The sequence below is a fragment of the Arctopsyche grandis genome, chromosome 6, assembly GCF_051622035.1.
Source record: "Arctopsyche grandis isolate Sample6627 chromosome 6, ASM5162203v2, whole genome shotgun sequence".
Lineage (NCBI taxonomy): Eukaryota > Metazoa > Arthropoda > Insecta > Trichoptera > Hydropsychidae > Arctopsyche > Arctopsyche grandis.
In genome coordinates, this window is record NC_135360.1 from 27,691,956 (window position 1) to 27,715,598 (window position 23,643).

The 23,643-nt window shown below is 31.5% G+C and overlaps 1 protein-coding gene across 1 annotated transcript in view; it reads right to left on the minus strand.

Annotated features, from left to right (window-relative positions):
• Positions 1 to 23,643, minus strand: part of LOC143912509 (uncharacterized) — a 90,650-nt gene that overhangs the window by 24,083 nt on the left and 42,924 nt on the right. Inside the window, exon 7 of the mRNA XM_077431787.1 lies at positions 6,488 to 6,608. Coding sequence (XP_077287913.1) covers positions 6,488 to 6,608 — 121 coding nt within the window. The remainder of the gene's footprint in view (positions 1 to 6,487; positions 6,609 to 23,643) is intronic.

The window sequence follows — 23,643 nt, forward strand, 5'->3', positions numbered from 1 at the left end:
CAGGTGTTACAGTTAAGATTCCTCAAGCATTACCTAATATCCAAGCATTTTTTTCCATGGTATAATACAAAAAGCAATTAGTAAATGTCGCCATTACACGCGAATATTTGTATACATTTCGCTCTGATGCGATAAATTATGCGAAAAAATGCGCCACCGATGAATTATTATTTTACACCCAAAAAGAGAGAAAGAGTTATGAATTTTTCATACACTGGATACGAGTGAGTGCAAAAAAAAGGCGAAAAAAAACAAGCTCAAAAACACGAGCATGCGACGAACTATCCATAAATTTGGAGCTAGCGTCGGGCGACAATAATGCACGTAAGCAAAATGTGCGTACATAATGGAAAAATGTCCATATTTTCCGGATATGAATGACGAGAGAAGGACGAGGGCGGAAAGCCGCATCTGGCAAAACATAAAACGACTTTTTATGTGCGAAAAATTTTATGGCTCGTTTGAACGAAGTGCGTTTAATTTTCGACGGCGGCTTTTCCTCCCTTCCGGAAAAATAATGAGTAATCGAGCAGAAAGTCGCGCATAAAACTGGACACGGATGAACATCTTCATTGCGGATTTTTAATCTCCACTTTGAACGTAAAGTTGAATCAGTAGGCGTGCTCAATTTTCCCATGGTTGTATTTTCAAGAAATTGATGAATTATCCTTTTTATAATTTGATAAATGTCGAGAAAGGAGATGTCCGTGCGTTTTGCCCGAAAATGGTGATTTATGAGTTCATAAAAACACTTTTGCAAACAGTTGCATATCGGCAACAGGTTGTTTCGCCAGATGTTCAGATTTGGCACTCGGCTCGTTTGGCAAAAGACCAAAAAATTCACTAAATAGTCGCCTCTAGGATTACGTCGGTCGTAATTGTCTATGAATAAAAATGAACGTATATCTCGGCCTGCGGTTTTTGCCACCTTTTCGTCGGAAGTCGCGTCAAAATGATTTATGTATAATTCAACGGAATAAATGCGGAAAACGTGTACGTGTGTTGGTGTTTTTCCAATTAAAGTTGATCACGAAACCCTTTCTGGATTCAAATTTTGCATATAATAATAAATACATACATATTATATGTACATAGGTACGTATTATTAAAAAAATCGTAGTATACTCTTTAGATGTTTTGTATGCTCTCAAGTCAAACTGTCAACAACTGCTGTATGAAGGCCTTCCATTCGTCCCTGCTTTGGACAACTCTCATCCATATCATCCCACACATTTTTCGAATTTCATCCACCCGTCTATCTTTGCTGCCTTTTAAGCTTTATTAGGTACCATTCAAGTATAATTTCGTCCATGTATCGTCCGTTCTACTAGCTACTTGCCATTTCATTTCAATCTCTCAGCTCTCTACATTATATCAACTACCCTCATCATACTTCTCACCAACGTATCTCTTAGTTATGTTGAGCACACAGCATTCTACACACTTTTGAATATAATAAACTTTGTACATCGTTATGGCGTTCAATGCCAAAGTTTTGCATCCATACGTCAGCACTGGCAAGACTCATTGTGTCTTTTTCTTCAGACAAAGTGTCATTTTGGATTTGAAAACGGCATTCATTCGCTGAAATGCACTCCATCATAATTTCATACGTCTCTTTATTTCATTTTCTTTATTACCAGACATGTACATGATTTGAATTAGATACAAAATATTTTCCATCTACAGTAGAACCTCGATTATCCGTTTTGTTAAAAACAAACACAAATTTTACGATTTTGCTGCTTTGAAATGCATACCATGAAAATTCGAAAATAAGACGGAGAAACGGGTCATTTGTCTTCAAAATTCAATACTCAAAGTTTTGTTTCTTGAAAATTTGATCGCGATTTAAATATTTATTTTTAATATTACCAATATGGAAAAGTAAACGTGTTGTATTATCAATAAAAGACAAATTACATATAATCAATGCTTTAAAACGTGGTGTCTTAGGACATTTTATGTCAAATAAATATGGTGTTCAAACGCCAACAATCTCGGATATAAAAAAAAATAAAGTGAAAAAATTATGAAGTTTACTCATTTTTAATGTCAGAAGATGAAAGTTATGAAAAAATCAGGATATGAAGAAGTCGAATAGTGTATTTTTATGTGGTTCATTCAAAGACGATCGTCTAGACACCCAATATCTGGTCCATTATTGTATGAAAATTATTCGCGATGTAGCAGCTTCAAAAAGAACAGCTAACTTTAAGCAAAAATCCATAATTTAATTTCTCAATAAATAATAATTTAATATTGATCATCATGTTATTATATATGTAAATGTAGACAAATAAAAATTATTTATACTGAATGTACACATTTATCCTTGTCAATTATAACTACATACCTTCATCCCCAATTAGTCCGGATAATCGAGGTTCTACTGTACTTCATATCTACACATATGTATGTACATACATAGTTAATGTAAATTCGAATAAGATATTCTTGTATCAAAAAACATAAAATGTCAACCGAATACAAATAAAGTAAAAACACACCGTAGAGAATCATCAGTCTTGACAGAGCATACCAAACGACCCAAAAAATAAAACTTTGATACAGATTCGATAAAAATCAAAATCAAACGTCATTTGATATATTTTATCCGGACGCTCACGAAAACGTCACACGCCCTTGAGATTAAATTTCACGACAAGTTCTAAATTATACAAGATGTGGGTTTTTGGTCGTGTCTAGAACTGAATTTTCAGCGCCTTCGTATGAAATTAGGTTCGCATTCAGTGAACAAATAACAATAAAAAAGAGGGGTGTTCGAATGTGTCACATCGATTTGGAACCTGCGAAGTAATGCGCCGTAAAGGGAGCTTACAAAGCTTCCACGAGCTTTTTTCGACACAATTAAATAATTCAACCTTGCGACCGCGACGCGATAAGAAAAACAATTCATAATAAAAGACATTTCTTCGATTCTCAAAGGGGCCGGAGAGCCTACGGGGACATCGGCCAATACGTGAAGAGAGTGTAAATCCGCTATGAGGCGAAGAAACCTAACGGCATTCAAAATAAAATAACACAATAACATGTTTTATGATATGTTTAATAATTCACACCAATAGTTGGAAAAAACCATGACGCCATACATATTTTGTGTGAATATCTTGCTATAAATTGAACTTTTTTACGAATGTTACGCAGTGACAGATATTTCACACCATTTTATTCCTGACGACGTGACTCAATTCAAAGTCGTAATAAATTTAATTTAAAGATATAATACTTAAAGAAAATATATCTTTTTGTATGTCTAAAAAATTGAATCGAAGATTTTATTAAAATTTGTTTTTTTTTTAATTCAATTCAATTGGGAACATGTAATTTAGTAATTGAATTTTAAATACGTATAATATCGCTTTCAAATCTGTTTAATAACACTGAGTAAAAAATATAAAGATTATTATTTCTATGACATGTAAAAAAATTACAGTCCAATTGAGTTAGCGGTTTGGGAGATAATTGAATTCAAAAACTTACAAAAAGAGGACACCTATAAGGGGATGTACCATTTCCGGTCAACTTAAAAATTTGAAAAAAATTTACGTTGTATCGATAAGAATTTCAGTGATCGATTCCGAGTTCGAATTGTTCAAAATCTCGAGTTTGAATTTTCGCATGATCATAAAATTTCATCTATTGTTACTACGTACATATGTACATAGATGAAATTTTATGATCATGAAATTTTATGTACTTTTAAAATTCGCTAGATAATTAATTTTACTTATTTTAAAGCTATAATATATCACAATCATTAGAAAGAACATCTAAATATTGATTTTAATTCTCATTTTTAGCACAGCAGTACTAGATTTTGAGTGAATGACTGCAAAAGCCGAAAATTTGTAAAAATTGCGCATTCAAACGCTCATATTGCATAAACGAGAAAACACCACCATAAAACATTGTCATATTCGAGTTTAATGGGTCAAACTTAGTAAAGATTGATCAGTCTCCGCTCGAGTAAGAAGAAAAAAACGTGATTTTTTGTTGCTATTTAAAATTATATCGTCACATTTTATACACATAATAGGTATTATTAATTAAATAAAAACTATATGTATACTATGAAGATTTTCATGTACAATTATTTCGGAATTTAACTTTTTCTTGATACGATTTTAAGTCGTAATGAAAAAAATCTAAATGGATATATTTTGCGTGTGAGTTTTTTCAATGAAATAAAAGTTTTTAATTGTTTATTGATGGGTTAGTATTGTGGAAGTTGAATACAACAATGGGAAAAGGCGAAGAATTGACAGTTTCAATTTTATATGGAAAAGTCTCAAAATTAGAAAATTATTAAGCTCATTGATTTACCAAAAGTTGAACTTGTTACAGACATAACTAACAAACTAACCAGTAGATTCTATGACAGAATTACTAATAACCATATTAACACACTAGTGAAGAGTCTCGGTGATTACAACAAAATGTCTATACCCTTCAGGTATAAACACAATCTGCAATTAGGTCATCGACTTTAGAGAGTCTTTAATTAATATTATGTATTAGATGTATTATGAGAATTTATAAGAATGGTAAATAGATTTTTGAGCTCTTTTTCCTATTATGCTGTACATTAACATTAGAATAATATAATACTATGATTACTAACCAAATTAAATTAAAATTGTAAAATAGAAAATGATCAGTAGATCAGTAGCTATTAAAACAGATATAAGATGTTTTGTGAACATAATTTAGTAATAATAAAAAGCATTTAAAAGTATACTCGAATTAAAATTAATCATAATAATTGCAAATGTTTTATAGCAAAGGTGATTTTGATGGCTATTCTAAAAGTGTTGGAATATTTTGAACAGACTAGAATTTATTTAGCATTAGCTGTCGAAAATTACTTCCAGGAATAATGAACGCTATTTGCATCATTCTGTATAGACAAAGTGATGCTTTATCCCCGAAGATAGCCGCAAAACGTCTGAAAACGGAACAATGAACGAATCTCCCCTTCGGCCGTGCGTTTATTAAACGCGCATGCGCGCATGTGATCTAAATATTAACACAGTGCGAGCCGGAAAGCTTAATCCCCAGCTGAATGTCTGATGAGGCGAGCAACCCTCGGCCTGGAAGCCGAGAAAAGGGTCCAATATTAAACTATAACTCTGCGAAATTTATTTATGTAAGACGCGAGAGATGAAATTTGCGCTCGCTTATTGTATTTATTGCGTGTGGACGCGTTGAAAATTTTCATAAAACGCTCACGTTTCAGATACCGATTCGACTAGACGTTCGGCGAAAATGATCGATGATCACTTACTTACTGCCATGCCGCTTAAAAAAGGACGGGTTGATTTTTAATAAAATATTGTATAAAAGAATACATTAGTCATTCTTTTGGAAGTGCTTCCATTTTTACGCTCGAGCGGTGGAATTATTATATATACATAAATCAATTCCGGTCATATTTCAATGAACACTGTTGTTATTATTATTCAAAAAGTTAATACATATTTACTTTCGGAATTTTAATATTCTACAATTCGTTAAGTTACGTGACTAAAATTTCAAGCTTTATATTTGTTGACTATCAGTCTTGTTTGTCTGTGTAAATTTAACCGTATATATATATGTATGTATATATTTTTAATTCGTACAAGACATGTTGAAGTTAATGAGAAGTTGTGTTTATCAAAAAAGGTACACATTTAATTAATTGGATCTACATGTAAAAGTATGTTTTGGTTCAATATTTCCAGGAAACATTGTCAGATTGAGTCAATATTATTCGGTAAAATATAAAATTTTCTTTAACGGTTGAGAAAGTTTTATTTAAAGTACATAACGTAAAGTGCTTTATATTGTTTATAATTAAAATTTAATTTTGATTATTTATTTTATGTGACATCAATTAGTTTGGGTTTATCTTCAACTTTAATATGTATGTGTATATTTTTTACTCGCTAAAATACATTTTTTTATACATATACATATTATATATGTATATATTTAAGGAATTTATGTAGATATCTCATGTCATAGTGACGCTGAAATTTGGTTCAATATTTTCACCTATTATACGCTAAGAACAAAAGATCGTGGAACGAGCGCAATACGTCACATAAAAAATGTAATTCAAACAAAGCGATATTGTTGAGAGATGAGTTGCGTAGTGAAAATATTTATTTTGCGTTCATTTTTCCAAGTATCTTAATCGATTAAAATTCTTGCGCACCAAAAGCTCGAAAATATGACGGGAAAAATCTGAAAGGGAATTTTGTTTAAGAAATATAATTAATTATCGTCGACGCAAAATGTCCTTTGATCTAAAATTCTCCTACGGTGATAAAAAGACAAAATTTATTATATATATTTATGATAAAAAAATAATATGCACAATCATCTTGGCGATGATATGCTTATGTTTTTTTTTTTTTTGTAATTTTTAAGTCGGAATCGGCTTATTCGTTTTTAGTAGTACCATAGACCTAGCTTTTACCTGATGAGTTCAAAGATCTCCGGCTTATCTCGTTCCCGTTGCTTCATCCTCTCTTTCATGGCTGTGATGATTGAATTGGCTTTATCTTCTGCACCATGCTTCGATGACTTTTCAGCAGCCCCTGCAAAGCACACTATATGTCAGGCGGTAGATGAAGTCCTAAAACCTCGTCAATGGGGGAGGGGTTGGACGAGGACCTATTTTCTAGCGTTTACTACAATTTTGGTAAATCTCGATAGCGTCGAATCAAAGAGTTAATTCTCCCAACAAACAACAGTCTCGCTAACTAGGCTCGATTAAAGTTAACCGTTTGTTTCGACCGGTGCGAAAGTTCGTCGGCGGTCTAAATAGCCGAGAGATATCCGCTTAAAAGTGACTAATTTTGATGAAATTTGCCAAGTGGAGATAATTTTGATAAATCGTAAACGGCGCCAAAGTGGAGAGCGAGAGAGAAAGGAAGAAGACGTGCTTTTTAATAATATCATTGTGGCCCAGATAAATTGATGAACCCTTCGCGAATTAAAACTTTACTATCGCCGTCGAGATTCCCAAAGAGAGTTTGACAAACGAGCTGTTGTTCGTTCGTCTTGTGGAAGCTAATGAAGCTTTTTATAATATGAAAATTCAAAGCGAAAAATTCAATCAACAGTATCTGGGAAAAAGAGTACACTTCCGTTGCAAAGATACTGTGTAATGTAAACATTTCAATTAAATTCATTTAAAATTTTTCGCTTTGAGTTAATGTTTATTTAAATAAAAATAGAAACTACGAGCATCAATCATTTATGCATTTATGAATCTTATATAAACTCTTCAAAATTGAAACATCTTGATTATAATTGCTCATAATTGTATTATATAAAAAATAAATAGTAAGAACAATACCTTTATATTCCAATACAATCAGAATAATGAGCGTCTGTATTATTTTGTTTGAATTTTTCTGTTGAAAAACATTTTATTTTAAATGAAAAACGTATATTTAAATATAACGTTCAATATTTCATTAGCAATGATAAAATGTCGGAAGATTTCATTTCGTTTAGTTTTGCGAAGATCAAGAAGCTGTGTGCACTAAAGACACCTTGACGGATAAACTTTAAATAAACATATTTTCGTAAGTGCATGCAAACTAGCTAAGGAAGGATTGAATAGTGGTCTGTTTACCTTTTGAAAATCTCAGCAAGTTCTACTCAACTAGAAGGCAATACATGTATGTATAAAAAGGGTCAGTCACAGATTTGAAAATAGATTCGTGGGACCACACATCAACCTTTTGCAAGCAGAAAAGGCAGCTACTAAATGATCTGGATTTGACGGACGACAGAAGAGACACGAGCTTGGTATGAAAAGCTTTCTATTGGCAATTTTCTAGACCAAACGATGAAAACAAACATTGAGAATAGATTAATATCACTTAGACGTTTGAAGTCTGTTCAGACGTTAACAAAGTCAGATCAAATTCCAAGGACTGAACCTTCGAATTGATTGCATTTAATTACTGAAAATGAACAATCAGACGTATGACTTTAACTTTTTTAATATATATAGGACATGCTATATAGATGTTAGTACACAGAGAAAACGAGTGCGACATTTGAAAGAAAAGAGTGAGAGGGATCCAATAGAAAGCTTTGGATGAGCATGCAATATTCAATGAGGCGACGACTTACACTTAGAGACATAAATATAACATACATATTATCGACAAAACAAGTCTGTCGTATAATATATACTTTGAATAGGCATAAAGTATGAAATTTAGAGAATACATAAAATTAGTACGGTCACATTCAAAGGCAAAATAGTTGCTGGATGGAGACAGAACAGCATCAGACGGAGTATGGGTAGAAAGTGAGATAGAATAGGTAATATAATATAATAAGTATGTATAAAGAAGAACATTTCACACTAGACGGAATTGGGAATGTAACATAAAAGGTAGATTCACATGTATTTGACGGTTTTTTTAAATCCCATATTATTTGGCAGAAAAGCTCTTTTGATCCAATGATCTTTTCATACGTTTTTTAATTTCGAAAGTGGTTGCTTTGTATTATTTCCGTTCACAGAATCATAAAAAATACGTATTTGATGTGCTTAAGAATGATTGTTTCCATTGAAATTTTTTACGATTCTGCAAACGATTGAAACTGATTAGAAGTCTTGCCAGAGACAACATTTATTTTGCTTTGAACGATTCCCAAAACAATTACAATTTACCTGTTTCCAAATAATAATCAACCTACCCTAATATTTATATTATATAAAATTGTATGTGATATATAATTATGATATTTTAATTGTAATTATGTTTTTGATTATCAATACATACGAAGCTTTGTGTTATTGTGGCAGTGGAAAGGTAAGAGAGCTTAGAAATATATGTTTCATTTTCGTATCAACAAATCGAAAATTTTTATTGAATGATTTTGAATTATTTTTTATTGATGTTATATAATAAAGTATATGTAAATTTTGATATTTATCGATTTGCAGATCCGTGAATCAGACTGGTGATAAGTTAGTTTATATTATTATAAAGCGAATGGTAAAAATAGTGTACCTTAATATTCAATTCCAAATTATTGCGTGCACATTTTTTTTAATTAAATAAACGAACTACTTCTAAAATAGCGAATTTTATATAATGCTAATATTACGAATCTTATAGTTATAATAAAATATTTTGGAATTGTATATTATTTATATATATGTATTTTGCTGTATATTAGAATGCGTATATTGGAAAAAGCTTGTTGGTCATTGTTGTTTGTGTGTTAGTATTATAATTGGAAGTGTGTTTGTGTAGTAACAACTTAATATGAAAATTGCAATTCATACATGAGAGAGAAAATAAAATAAAAACCATATATGAGTTCCATGTGATGAATTTATTTATAATCCACAAAGTATGTGAGTTTGCGTTTGTAAAATGTAATGTTTTCAGCGATGAGAGTTTCCGAACGAAAAATGTAATACATTTAAGCCTGAAGGGTAAGCGATTACGCATTAAATATTTTTGTATGATGTATATGTAAATATAAAGCCTATGAATACTAAAAAGCGGGAGTAATTTCATCAGTTTCTAATTACAATGTATTGTTTACGAAATAAATGCATAATTAAATGTATGCTTGTACGATTTTTGCTTGATATTGTCTCAACGTAATCCGGAAAGTGTCTTGCAAAAAGAGCATCTGTTAAATAATCATCGAATTGATTCGCTGATGAATCTAAGGAGGCATTTATGAAAATAAAATAAATTTACAGCATCGAAAGCGTCGACGGGCGTGAATTAAGATTACAAATTTAATTTAATGTTATTCGAATGCCTAGCGGTATACATAATACATATTCAAATTGATAATACCTACCACTATAGCGAGAACTCGGCAAATATATGTATACATATTATTCATGTATGTAAAATAGCTACATAAGCTTACACAAAGCAAATTGTTTATTTTATTTAAATGCATGAGCACAGGAAAGCGTTGAACGATCAATTCCCAAACGTAACTTGAGAACTATTTGGGAATCAAATTAATTAAAAATAAATTTTTGCATAGAAATGTATTCTTCCGTTTATGTTTTTCTTTTGACGTTGATTTGATACGTTTTTATTTACACAGTATGTAGATAAATATTATATTATACATAGGTATAAAAAGTAATAAATCTTAATCCTTTAACTTGTTGATGATATTAAGTGTATGGGATGTGTAATACTTTCGTACGTTCAATGTACATACAGTTGAAGGATTAAAAATTATAAAAAAGTTTAATTAATATGATAAGAAATATTCTAAATACTGTATTATATGATGTATTAGAATAAAATTACTGTTTTCTACGACTATATTCTGTATATACTTATAAAATATTGTACGTCTACGTCTATCTTCCTACATATTGTTTGTATATATATATATATATATATATATATAATAGATAATATACGACTACAGTCTACTTATCAATTTCGTCTACAGAACCAGCCATAAGTTAAATTCACTTTTAAGAATGTTCTTCATCAAATTATGCAGCAATATGATTGCAATAGAGCTTTTACAAAATGGGAGAGGGTTAACAATAGAGCCTATGTATTGTTGCGATGATAAATATGACAATCTGATTGGTCGCATCTAAGATGGTTGTATCAACTAATATGTATATCTACACGCATTTTGCTCTGCTTTCGCGCACTAACTACGGCTCTATGTAGGATAATGTCGTTAACTCGAAATACAGAAGCTTACAAACTACGTTTAGGTAGCCGTGGCCGTTTTATGGTCTGTAGCCTGCTTTTATTTTCTACGATACTTGTAGAGCGGAGGGTGGATGTGTGTGGTACGTACTCTGTCCCTGGTCTGGAGCGCGCGGAAAACATGAAAAGTGTATAGAGACACAGCGATGTAGATAAAATGCCCGAATCAGTCAATAATTTAGATAATAAACTTAATTATTGTTAATGCTAAATGTTGATCTTGTTGTTTGTCTGTTTGGATTTTGTCGTATTATAATAATAATAAGGTTACATTCTGGCAGGCGTGTCAAACTCGTTTTGGCTAGTGGGTCATAACATGGGTTTATAGTGGGTTCAAATATTCAGGACAATTTTCTTTGACCTTTTTATGGAAAGATTAGGGGTTCAGTGTGTGTCTTTTGTTAAAAATTATGTCTATTTTTCAATTCAATTTGCATTTTATGAATAAATAAAACAACACGACGTTTTATATACAATTTACAGTACGTATGTATGTATGTATAATACAAATATAGATATACATTTTTCAAGCTTTTTGCACTTGAAAATATTGATCTAAATGGCAAAGTCTTTGTTTTTCACATTGAATATTGAATGTTACAAAAATTATAACACTTTACCGACCGAAGTATGCCAAAATTTACAACAAAAAGAGGACACCAAAGTAGAGTCCTCAGACACGTAAAATTCTTGTGATGAAAAAAATCATACGGTTTCAAATATGCCTCAAAAATTCACTAAGAAATGACAGTAAAATTAAATTAAAAATTTCCAACACATAAATGGTGCTATTGGTGGTGAGTTCTAATAATTATAAATTATATATTTGGTTGACGAACAATTGAAACGATGTCTAGTTTTTTGAAATTTAAAAAGTAAAAAATAAAAAATGAACCTCGAAAACGTGATCAATCATTGAGTTTAAATTTCTCAAAATCTCGATGTCGAATTTTTTTTTGCATGATCACAAAACTTCATGTACTGTTACTATGTATGTACATATTTTATAGAAATACTAATAAAATGTGATTTGAGTGTTCTTTTTCTAAATGTCACTGTGGCGGTTACTATGAAAGTGAAGTAAGTAGTTATTGTAATAAAAATTGCTTTTGTTATTTTCTATAAAATTCCATAAATCAGGCTATAAGAAATATATATAAAATGCCTTATCAACGAAACAAAGTTATAGAAAATAATGGAGGCTACTTTTTTAAATCATAAATTATTGTTTTTCACTTAAATATCTTATTCCACTTTCATTATAACTGCCAAATATTTATATTACAACATGCTGATATGAGTCATTGAAAATTAAAACAGATATTATATTTTAAAATATACCTATTTAGTTTCAAATTGATTGCATATTGAAATTTGAAATTCATTAGTTTTTTTTCAAAATAATATAAAATACAAATTTCAAATGATTTAAAAAAAATTTAATATTACAATATAACGTATTTTGTATCTACTTGATCTTTGTGTTTGCATATTGTTATTACTTTTGTTCGAATATTAAAAAAATGATTCGAAAGTTAATTTTAGAAAGAGAAAGTTTGACACGCCTGGGTATGTGGATGTGTAAAACTTTGAATCGGCGAGCTTTTGTCCGAAAGCTCTCGCGGGTCACTTTTGTTGGTCGTTGCATAAAAGTGCAACGGTGCATATTTCGCTCGTTTCGCGAATGTCAGGCATTACTCGAATAATACGCTGAGAGCTTTCCGAATGACACGTGTACATTATTCGCGCACGTGTGCATTGCATGTGCGCGCACGAGATATTTTATTGCCTGGAGTAGTGAAAGGTTGTGTTTCAACTGTTTTAATTCGATTATACCTATTCGTATATATTTGAAGCTCTCTATTTTTTAGTTTTAACACGATAGGGATCAAATTGAATCGTAATAAAAATACATATATGTATGTATCTATTCACTGAAATTTTTTTATAAGTCGTATAAAATATATATTGTACGCTGTATAATATGCGCGTTGTATTGCGAATTTCGGGTAGTAAAATTCAAATTATAATACTACCATTATGATGAATAATAAAAATATATCGGATATTTTATATGAAGCGCGTTTAATAACGGTGAATATGCAAATAGCGATGGAGATAAATTAATTAAATATTAAAACGACGCCACCTTTCAATATAGATTAAACTTTAAAAGGGGCTCAACTACCACTTAAATATTTTAAACGTAACCATTCATAAATATATACTATGTTAAGCTGCATGAAGTATTTACATATCTGTAATGCGGATTTCGAAGAGCATTGAACTCGAAATAATGTTTTCTGGTGTGTTTCTTTGCAACTCCAATATTATCAAGACGAGTTGGAATTGAAAGCAATTGTATAAGTTTCAGCGGAATTTTCATCCAACTTTTACCCATTATTGGTTCGAGATAATACATTTCGTAGATTTTTCACAATATAAACCAAACTTTTGTAAAATGAACGATTCGTATCAATCGCAAAGTTTAAATACAACGCTTCAATCCGTCGGATTTATACATAATGGTATTGATAAGAACAAAAACGCATTTATGATATAAACGAGAGTGATAAAGTTTGCTTAGTGCACGATTGATATTTATTGTAATAGGTTTCCCCAGTAAATTCGGTCCCTTATTGTATACATTACAACCTCTGAGGATTTAGTGCGTTCATCTCGAAGATAATACGTATTTATAGCACTGTTTAACTAACGCAAACACATTACAAACGTATCGATCTCGTCGTCCTCTCAAATGATAAACACTAAAAAGTGGAAAAAATTTAATTAATGTTTCCGCAAACTTATGACATCGCTCGCCGAAATCTCATAATAACGTATACAATTTAGCTTAAATTTTATACCCACTAAGGCTGTTGCGACATTGAGCTCTCTCTCCACCTACTCTTACATCTTATATAAAGAAAACAACGACGAGGAGAAAAAAATCTATGATCCCCTACTCGACTTGGGCTTTTTAATTAGACTCATAAATTTCACTACGCGGCGATTTCAAAAGTGATTTACATTTTTAATTGGACTCAACTATAAATATTATTACGCGAGGCGCAAAAGTGTGTTATTGCGATGTAAATATAACACAACAACAGTTAAAGGGAAGAATAAATCAATTGCAAAGATTGCTCATAAAAAAAATAAAATAAAAAGGAGAGGAAGGGAAGACAGCCGGTAAATTCAATTAGAGGAAAACGGAGGAAAAATATATTATATATATAATACAAGACAATCTGCCGCCTCATTACAAAAGCTCCAGATTTCCGAGATGTTTTCACATCACGTATTGAATCACGTGCATTCGTATCTTTTAATTAAAAAGCTCGCGTGCTAGGGAGTAAGAGCTCGTCGTCGAGATGCTTCTGAAGCTGGCAGAAGGTATCAAAAGCTGCGATCTCTCCAGTCACCTTTCATCACAATTAAATCAAATTAAATCGCTGAAATCCCGGTCAACGGAATGGGAAAAATGTTATGCGATCGTTCCACTTTTACGACCGCGTTGTATACTCACAAGTTTATGTACACGTGTATGTATGTATGTAGGTGTAACGAAAGCTCGTTTGTTCTGCAGGATGGCGCAAGTGTATAATTCCCGAGCGGCAATCCGGAGTACCTAGTTTTAGATGGGTAGGATGGAGCTGGTTTTTCTTTCCTGTGGCAGAATGCGCCAAAACTACGGATAAAACCAGCCGAGAGAGAAGTGGCTTTATGCTAAAGTTTAAGCTGCTCATAAAATATGTACGAGGTGGTCCCGTGTACTCTGAAAAAGTTGTCATCGCTAACGCAATGATAAAACATAATAGTCGCCGGTGTGAGAGTCGCCGTGGAAAAATGTAAAGCTTGGCGAAAGAGAGAGAGCGAATGAAGAATACTTATTAGTCGTTGAATAGATTCAGGTGAATTTTAGATGAAATTGTTCAATAAAGGCGCTAACTTTCCAGAAAACGACTTCGTTAACTGTGGTTTGACTTTGTAATTTTATGATCATAGTGTTTGTGATTTCAACTGACTGGTTCATACATAATGTATTCCGATTCAGATATTATACCTATAGATTATGTTCATGATAGTGTACATATGTACATATTTAATATAAATTAAAGCGCTCACTGTATATACGTATATTATAAAAATAATTGGCTTCATTTTATTTAAATAAATTATTTTTACATGTATAAAATATACCAGGAAGGTTTAACAAGTAAACATATGTAAGTGCGCCTTATAAATTATAAAAATATCAAAGAGGCATCTATGGATAAATTTGACGAAAGTTTTATAAATCGGCAAATTCCAAATACTAAAAACTCGAATTTTGCGAGAAATAAGATAAGGTTGCCACATTGTTGGAATCGTTTTGATGAAGTATAATTATATTGTTATTATTTCAAAGTTATTGAGTATATTGTTATTATTTCAAGTATTTTGTTTAATTTATACTGCCATTTATTCATAAGATTGTTAAAATTTATGGTAATTTAGGTTTGTTTGTTTATATGTGTTTTATTAAATAATTGTATATGACATAGTATAAATTGGCATAGGATAGGAAACTGTCGACCCGGAGTCATAAATCCAAAGTCTGGTCAGCAGCACTGGGCTAGAGATTAAACCCGTGACCACTTAGTTGAAAGTATTAAACACTAAACATTGATCTATGCTGATGGTTATGAAGGCCGATCTTTAAGTAGGTTAATTAAATTAAATTTAATAATCAAATTGAAAAATCTCTTATCCAAAAAACAACCAAAGAAAAGATTTCATACATTAGTATAATTGAGATAAAAAAAAATTATATTTTATTGAAAAATAATGTGTAATGTAAAATGTTCGGTTTTGATTAAATTTAAATTAAATAAAACGAAAATAAAGTTTTGATTAAATTTCTTGGGAATAATCATGTTATATTATGTACAATTATATTATTAAAAAAATGTTTTGTGCTTGAAAGTAAACGTCTAGTTTCGTTCTTTATAAGAACTGGTGATTTTTTAAACAAAATAATTAAAATTTCAAATATATTGTTATAGATATACAATAATAATTTCCACGAAAATCTAATTATGAAATATGTTTTGAATGTAAAATTATTTAATTATATTATAAAATTATTTAATGATATGTACATATTATTCTATGTAAAAATTCATGGTTTATTTTTTTAATGGATACACGAAGAAATAAAATAATAAATAAATAAGAATTTAATGATGAAATCATGTGTGGATAAATACTGTATTTGATTTTTAATATAATTTTAATTTCCACAAAGTTACATCGTTTGTTTATGCGATGCGAGTTCAAAAGTGGTAAAACTCATTACGAAACATTAACTAACCAGTCGGAGAGTTGATTAATTTAAAAAAATAGTAATATAAAAAAAATAGCGCGCATTATCATTACCGCTATGAATGCGGTGTTTTATAATTTTCAATTAAAAATTCATAACAAGACGAGGAAAACTTCACAGAGATGAAATCTTAAGTTGCATGTAGAGCGAAGCGCTTTCATTCATTGTATCTCTTTTGAAAAAGCAACAAAACTGAAAGCTCTTGTTTGTCGTTGCAGTTAAACGGAAGAAATTTTTCACTGCGAAAACTTCCGAAAACGCGAATGCTAATAAAAGCTGACGTCGCAATAAAACCTCCAGCGCATTATTTCGTTTCGTTCGATACCGTTACCGTTACGTTTTATTTTTAACGATTTCGGCTTGTAAAGTCGAAGAGTAGCTGAAATTCGAGCGAACGGGGATGCGAAGTGAAATTTATGATAATTCATTTTCGGAATTTCATTATTATGTAGATATACGATATGCATACATTAAATTATATAAAGGGGGTAACAGACGTAACTGGTGAAGCCAAATTAAATAACGGTGCGGCAGTGAAATTATTGGAAATACAGTAAATTGGGTAAGGTTAATTGCCAATTCGGCTAAATTAATTGAAACGCGCGCGATGTAATCATAATTTATTAAATTCTGTCACATTTCAAGCGAGTTTCTGCAAACATCGCGCGAAAGAAATTAAATGTTCACACGAAAGTTGTTCGAATATAATTCGTTCAAGTGTTGATTGGTTGACTTTTAAATTCCTATTTGTAACATACAATATATAAAGCATTCATTTTAGAATTCGAAGAAAATTATTAAAAGCTCAATAATAACTGATTCAAACATAAATTGAAAGCAATTGTCAAAAGCCTGCAATCTCTCTATTCTAGAATAACAATAAAATCAATATTAGACAGCATTTGATGGTACTTTGTTATGAATATTACAGTAAAATTTGTCGGAGTCATTGAATAATACCAACTATTGACCTTTAGCACCGTTTTATTTGGTCAGTAACTTTCAAAATAAACGGTCAGTACATTCAGTTATAAATGTATGTATATAGATTGATCAGTATTTTATATTCAACAGGCAGTACTTTAACAAAATAGTCGATAATGAATTATATTAAATAGCCAGCAGTATAGCTCAGTGGAAAGCGTAAATGATAACGATTTAGCGGTCCCGGGTTTCTGCCCTGGTTTGATCTGTATGATTCGTTGTATTTCTGCGGTGCTGCTGATCAGATTTGGGATAATTGTGACTCCAAGTCGATCGGTTCCTATGAGAGTTTGCCAATTGATCTGATTACTTGGGGTCACAAATATCCAAGTCTAACAAGCAGCTATACAGATAATACTCAGAGTAAAATCTTTTCAATTGAGGTGAACCCATGGCTTGAACTTGAATTGACGCAACTATCAAGCTATGTTGCTGAATAATATATGTATTAGTCAACGTTTTATATTCAACGGTCAGTACTTCAATTAAATGGTCAGTTTATTTTAATAGTTGGTTTGTAGTTTGATATATGAAGTTTTATTGTACCATTACACGTATACGATGAAATGATTTTTAAATCGATTATACGTATGTGAGTGATTTGCTTATTATATAGATTACATAATTTGATAAATCCGATGAAAGTATTTGCTCACCAAATTGTATTTATTTTAGTTTTTTATGATTTAAATCGTATATATACACTCGCTCTAAAGTGACGAGTATAATAATAAAGATATAATACGATAAATATAACCAAAACGAACATTTATACAATGCGAATTCATAGAAACATCATCCACAGTGACATCTATGGAGACATTTTTGCCGCATTTTTACTATAAAAATTGGGGAACCTCAAGACGCTCAAGAGAGATTGGAAAGGAGATGTCAATTTACAGGAAACGTTTCAATGAAAATTGGAAAACTCTGATAGGAAATGATCGACCTGGAGTCGCAAACCAAGGTCTGGCCAGCAGCTACTAGTGAGAATCGAACCGTGACCGCTCTGCTCGAAAGTATAATATCCTAACCACTAGTCCACGCTGCTGGTGGACTAGTGTTAAATTAAGTGTCTAAACGCAAACATTTGATTAAAAAGTTTTTGATAATTGTTTCTATACAGATCTACAGTTCCTTTTTCGAATGGTTGACTTTCAAATGTCCCACTTACATTTAACGTACGAAACTTAAATATAATGGGTTTGCTTTTATGCATAGTAAAAATATAATATCAATTGCTCCGGAGTCTACGAACTAAACGGCAAACGGTAAAGTTGAAGCGGCGTCTCGTCTATTATATTATATTATATTTGTACTGAATGCATGTACTTTTAACTGTTTAATTAAACCGTGTTCGTGGCGGCGAAAATGTTTACAATTCCAACATTGCAACAATGAAGTGCGTGCTTGTGTTTGTTTAGTTTGAATTCTGCTTCCACACATAAGCACGTATTATATTTGCTAATTTACAAAGCACATCAAAACGGATATTTTCGTGTGGGATACGAGAGGGTAAACATTATGGTCGGATGATAGAAGTCCTCTGTACTCCACACAGTCACCCGCCTAGGGGTTTCAAATTCTGCAGATTCTTGGGCGCCAAGCTCACTGAAGCCCCCTCACACGACTATCCTAACGAACGACAGCATTCCACCAGCCAGCCAATTTGTCACATTTCTTAAGCGCAATTCCAACAAAGTGATCGCCTATAATGTGCTTAATTATAATAGCTTGGTTGTGGTTTCGTGTAAAATATCAAAGACGATCTATACACACACATACATACATACATACATATACAAACGACTTATTGTAGATAACCGCTAACTAGAATGTATATTGGAGTATAAAATTAATTTTAATTATATTATCTATATGGAAAGTATGCTGGAGCTAGTGTTCTGTATAATATATAATATGTACGTACAAATATGTATACATATGAAGCCATAGAAAAGGTTAAACTTGTGGCTAAGTGATCCGAAAGGTCACTCACCTGATAGATCAATTTCATATTGTATATATATACCTATAGAATTGGTGGTTCAGGGCTAAATTTATGACAGATGTTATATTGAAGCAAATTACTCTCTGATGATTGAGAAAGTGCAAAAAGCATTTCTTCGTGTCCTATATAGGAAAGAATATGGGTATTACCCATATCTCTATCCTACTCCTTTCCTTTTGGGCATGCTTGGGTATAATTCCCTTGAACTTCGGAGAAACTTCTCGTTAATTCGTTTCGTTCTCCAGCTATTGCGTGGTAATACGTCATGCCCGTTGTTGCTGGAACAGTTGGGACTTTATGTCCCTAATAATTATGTGCGTGGTAGACATCATCATTTGATTGTTGTACCTGCTGCTCGCACAGTTCTTTTTCGAATGGCTCCTATTCCAAGAGCTATTCGACTTCTCAATGAAATCGTTGCTGCTGTCCCTGAATGTGATATTTTCCACCTTGGGGAGCGTAGATTATCGGATATTATCTTAACATATTTATCTGGTAACCTGCGCTCATCATTACTTTCTTAATTTGAATGTGATGAATGAGTGGAATCTTAATCTACTCTCTTCCATTTGGGCCTCGCTGTGATTTTATTTTTTATTCATATTTTGTTTTATTTTATTTTACTTTTTCTTTCTCCTTTGTATATTTTTATATACTTTTTTAATTTTGTTCAGTGTAAACAAAGAATGGGATTTATGGATTTTATTTTTAATTTTTACACTTTTGTTCTTTTTTTTTTCTCTCTCTGAATGATGTATTATTTTCCTTTTGTTACTTTTTTTTATTATTTTATTTTACCATGTTTTCTGCTTTTGCTTTTTTCCTTTATTTACAGTTTACTTGTTTTTATATCATGTTTTTATATCTTTTTCAAATGTAGGCCATTGTGGCGCATTAGGTTCTTCCTGTAATGCCACAATGGTCCAAAACTATTAAATAAATAAATAAATATTACATATGTGTATGTAAATATATTTATTTATTTTATTACATTTTATACCAGAAAGGCCTTACAGGTATATTCCAATGCGCTTTCCTGGCCAATTTACTAACAATGCAGCATTTTTATTACACAAGTCGCTGAATTACGAAACACTGAAAGCTCGCAAATAGACTAGATATCTATGAATTGTACATACATTTTATTGTACATTAATGATACTCAAATAGTGGTGACATAGTAGGTAGGAAGGTTTTTAGCCAATTTTAATCGGGAATTGTTTCAACAATGAAATCAGAAAAAATAGCAAACTCTGTTAGGAAGCGATCGACTTAGAGTCCAGGTCTTACCAGCAGCACTACAGATCTTTTACTCAAACAAAATATTTTCAATCGAGGTCAGCTCATGGGATCTAACCCGGCGCCTCTCGGTGATAAGCAGAAGCGTAACGACCGAGCTATGCTGTGTTGATGATGTTGTCTGAATCATCATCACCAACCCCCTGGAACGTACCAATATGTTTGTGTGTATTTGGAATTTTTTAATGTAAATTATTATAATCGATATGTAGAAGTTTATTTCTTGGTCTTGATAACTACATATTAAAAACATATCTTTCATTACAACTTTTTTAGTGGTATTTATTTATTTGAGTCTTTTAACTTTTTGAACATACATAAATATAATGTTTGTATGTAAATATGTACATATCAATTATCCCGAGAAGGTTTGAAACATGCTAAAATTTGTTTCGTTATACTCGATACTATTTATTATGAAACTAGGAAAAGGCATTGTAGAAGCTTTTGTAAAGAAATAATTAATTATTTCGGTACTTTTTATAGCTGAAGTTAAAAGTCTTTTAATTATAAGTAAAATATATATATTTACATATATTGAACATACGTCAAGTATATTATTGATTACACATACATATTTATGTGGAAATGTCACGACACCATAGCGTTGCTATTGCAACAGGATTATTTCAGATTTTCAAGATATGTAGGTTTAGTAACATATAGAGTAAAAATACTGAATTGATAGAAAGTATATGGATTACTACTGTAACCTCGACTTGATAAAAGAAGAAAGAAGTTCAATATTATGCGTATTATTATACTTTATATGTGGATTAATTTTACTTCTTAAAATGTATATAATACAATGTCATACTCTTATATACCTATGTGTATGAAGAATTTATTTCGTAAGTGATGGGTATATAAATGTTTTAGAAAAGATTTGCAAAGTTTGCTGATGCTAAAAATTCACTCAATCGGGTTAGTTCCATTAGAAAAAGAAAACTACATGGTAGAGTGGTTGCAACTCGGAGCTTTTACGCGGCATAGCTTTTTAAAACTGAGGAAAAAATGAAGACCGCGAATTGAGAGTTTCCCGGGACGGGAAAGTGTGATCGTCTCGATCCAGGCTAATGGAAGCTTCGAAGGCCGCAGATGTTCGCAAAGTTAAATTTTCGCAAAATCCTTATTTAGAGCATATAAAGAGGGCGTATTAACTCTCCTCATGTGTTACATTATTCCTTTTTTATTTATTATTAATCGAAGTTCAATTATGCCGCTCAGTCGTAAACGCAAACAGATGCTGCAAGATGGGCCTTTTCATTGTTAGGCTTTGTTACTTTTGTATTTATGTGTATTATTAGAATTGGTGGGTATTTATTATTCGTGCGAGAATTGGGCTTGCGGCCTGTGATGTTATCGCCGAGAAATTAAAATTTGTTATAAACCATTAGGTGACTAATTTTCGAGTTCGCAAAGGTGGAAGGGTAGACTTTGATCTACTCTTTGAAGTTTACTCGTCCGTTTTTCTTTGACCCGTTAGCGAAGGCATCAAATGTAGCTAAACAATCCAGAGTATCGACTAAAATAGGCGAAATACGCCGACACAAATTATTTTCATTCGTGGTAAAATAACAATAATGTATTAGTCGTTAAATAGGCTGGCTATATAACAATATAAGCGTTTGATTTTTTTTTATTAAATGAAAAATTAAGCGATGTTTTAAATGCTACATATATTATGTACATATACATATACTGTGAAATTTTAATAAGCTCTTTTAATTTGACATATTCCGGAAATCCTGAACACGATAAAAATTATTAGCGAAATACATGTCAAAAGTGATCTCCACTTATCTCCATTGATCCTTAAAAAATTCCAAGAAATTCAGCCTTTTTTTCGTTAATTATTTTTATTAGCTTCCCTTTAATTTTTTAACTTAGCCGATTTGATAATGATATTATGATTTTTAAACTAAAGTGATTAAACACTAGCTCGGTTTGAGTTCAAATTCTTAACACACATACATATGTACATATGTATATAATATCGCTATTCTGTGTGTCTGTATGAGATAATGCTCACCGTACTATAATAGTCGTTTCGATATGAATATAATAACAAAAGAAAAAACTTCTATATATACTGTTTGCTACCAATATTTCCTCTAGGCAAATATATGGCGCTAAGTCTCTGAGCGTTAACCTCCATCTCACGTGCTCACAGACATTATACTCAGAGATAAAACGCTCACGCGACTATAAGCGTTTTGTCGCGTGAGCGTTATGTCGTGCGCGTTGTGTCGTTGAGTGTTATGTCCGTGAGCGTTTTATCGTGACACCATATTTATGTACATACATACATACATAATATCAAAACAGAAATGTAATAAATCATTCAACAGTACCTATTGAGATTCGTATCCAAAAGCTTGAAATTTTCTCTCTTATGTGAATTATTACGGAAAGGTATTTAAATTCAATATAATAATAATGGTCTTTTATATTTCGGACGAAGATAAATTAAGTTCCTTCTCAAGCATAAGCTTTTCCGAAGACAATGGGTTCGACAAGGGAAAGTTTGCAGTTTGAACGGGAATATGGCTGGAAAAACTTATCCGATAATTATCAACGTATCCAACTAGAATGATTTGACTTTATTCGATTCTTGTTAGATACAGCAACATCGCCAATTTTCAATTATATGAAATGGTGCTCAGCTTTGTGAAATATTTTTGTTAAAGCTCAGAACTATTGTTGAAATAATTCACAATGTAGTTTTTGAACAAGTAGAACATTTTGGCTACTAGAGAAGTTGACTAAAACCCCAATAGCGAAAGTTGTCTTTAAATGGCTGGGGCAATTGTAGGAAGTTGTGCAATAAATGTAATTAAATTAAGCCACTGTATCTACATAAATGTGCTATGAATCGAATTTATTCATTATAATTTTAATATTCAATTGTATTATATAGGTATATGTACATACAATGTGTGTTGATTAGAGCTGCATTTGTTAGGTTACATGTTATTCGTAGCATCGGCGATATGAATTAAGTATTGAACCCTATAAATATGATTCATCTCCCACATATAAATAATACTTATGTAAATATATATAAAGCTTTGTAAAAGTGATCATTACTTGACCTAAAGACTCGGTCATGTTGTGTCAAAATTATATTATCGTAGCGTGGACGTGGAGAGTAGTTTCCGAGATCGGAGTGAAAGACGCAGCAGTAGTTAATTGTTCTTGATCCGTCGACCTGCCAACTCCGA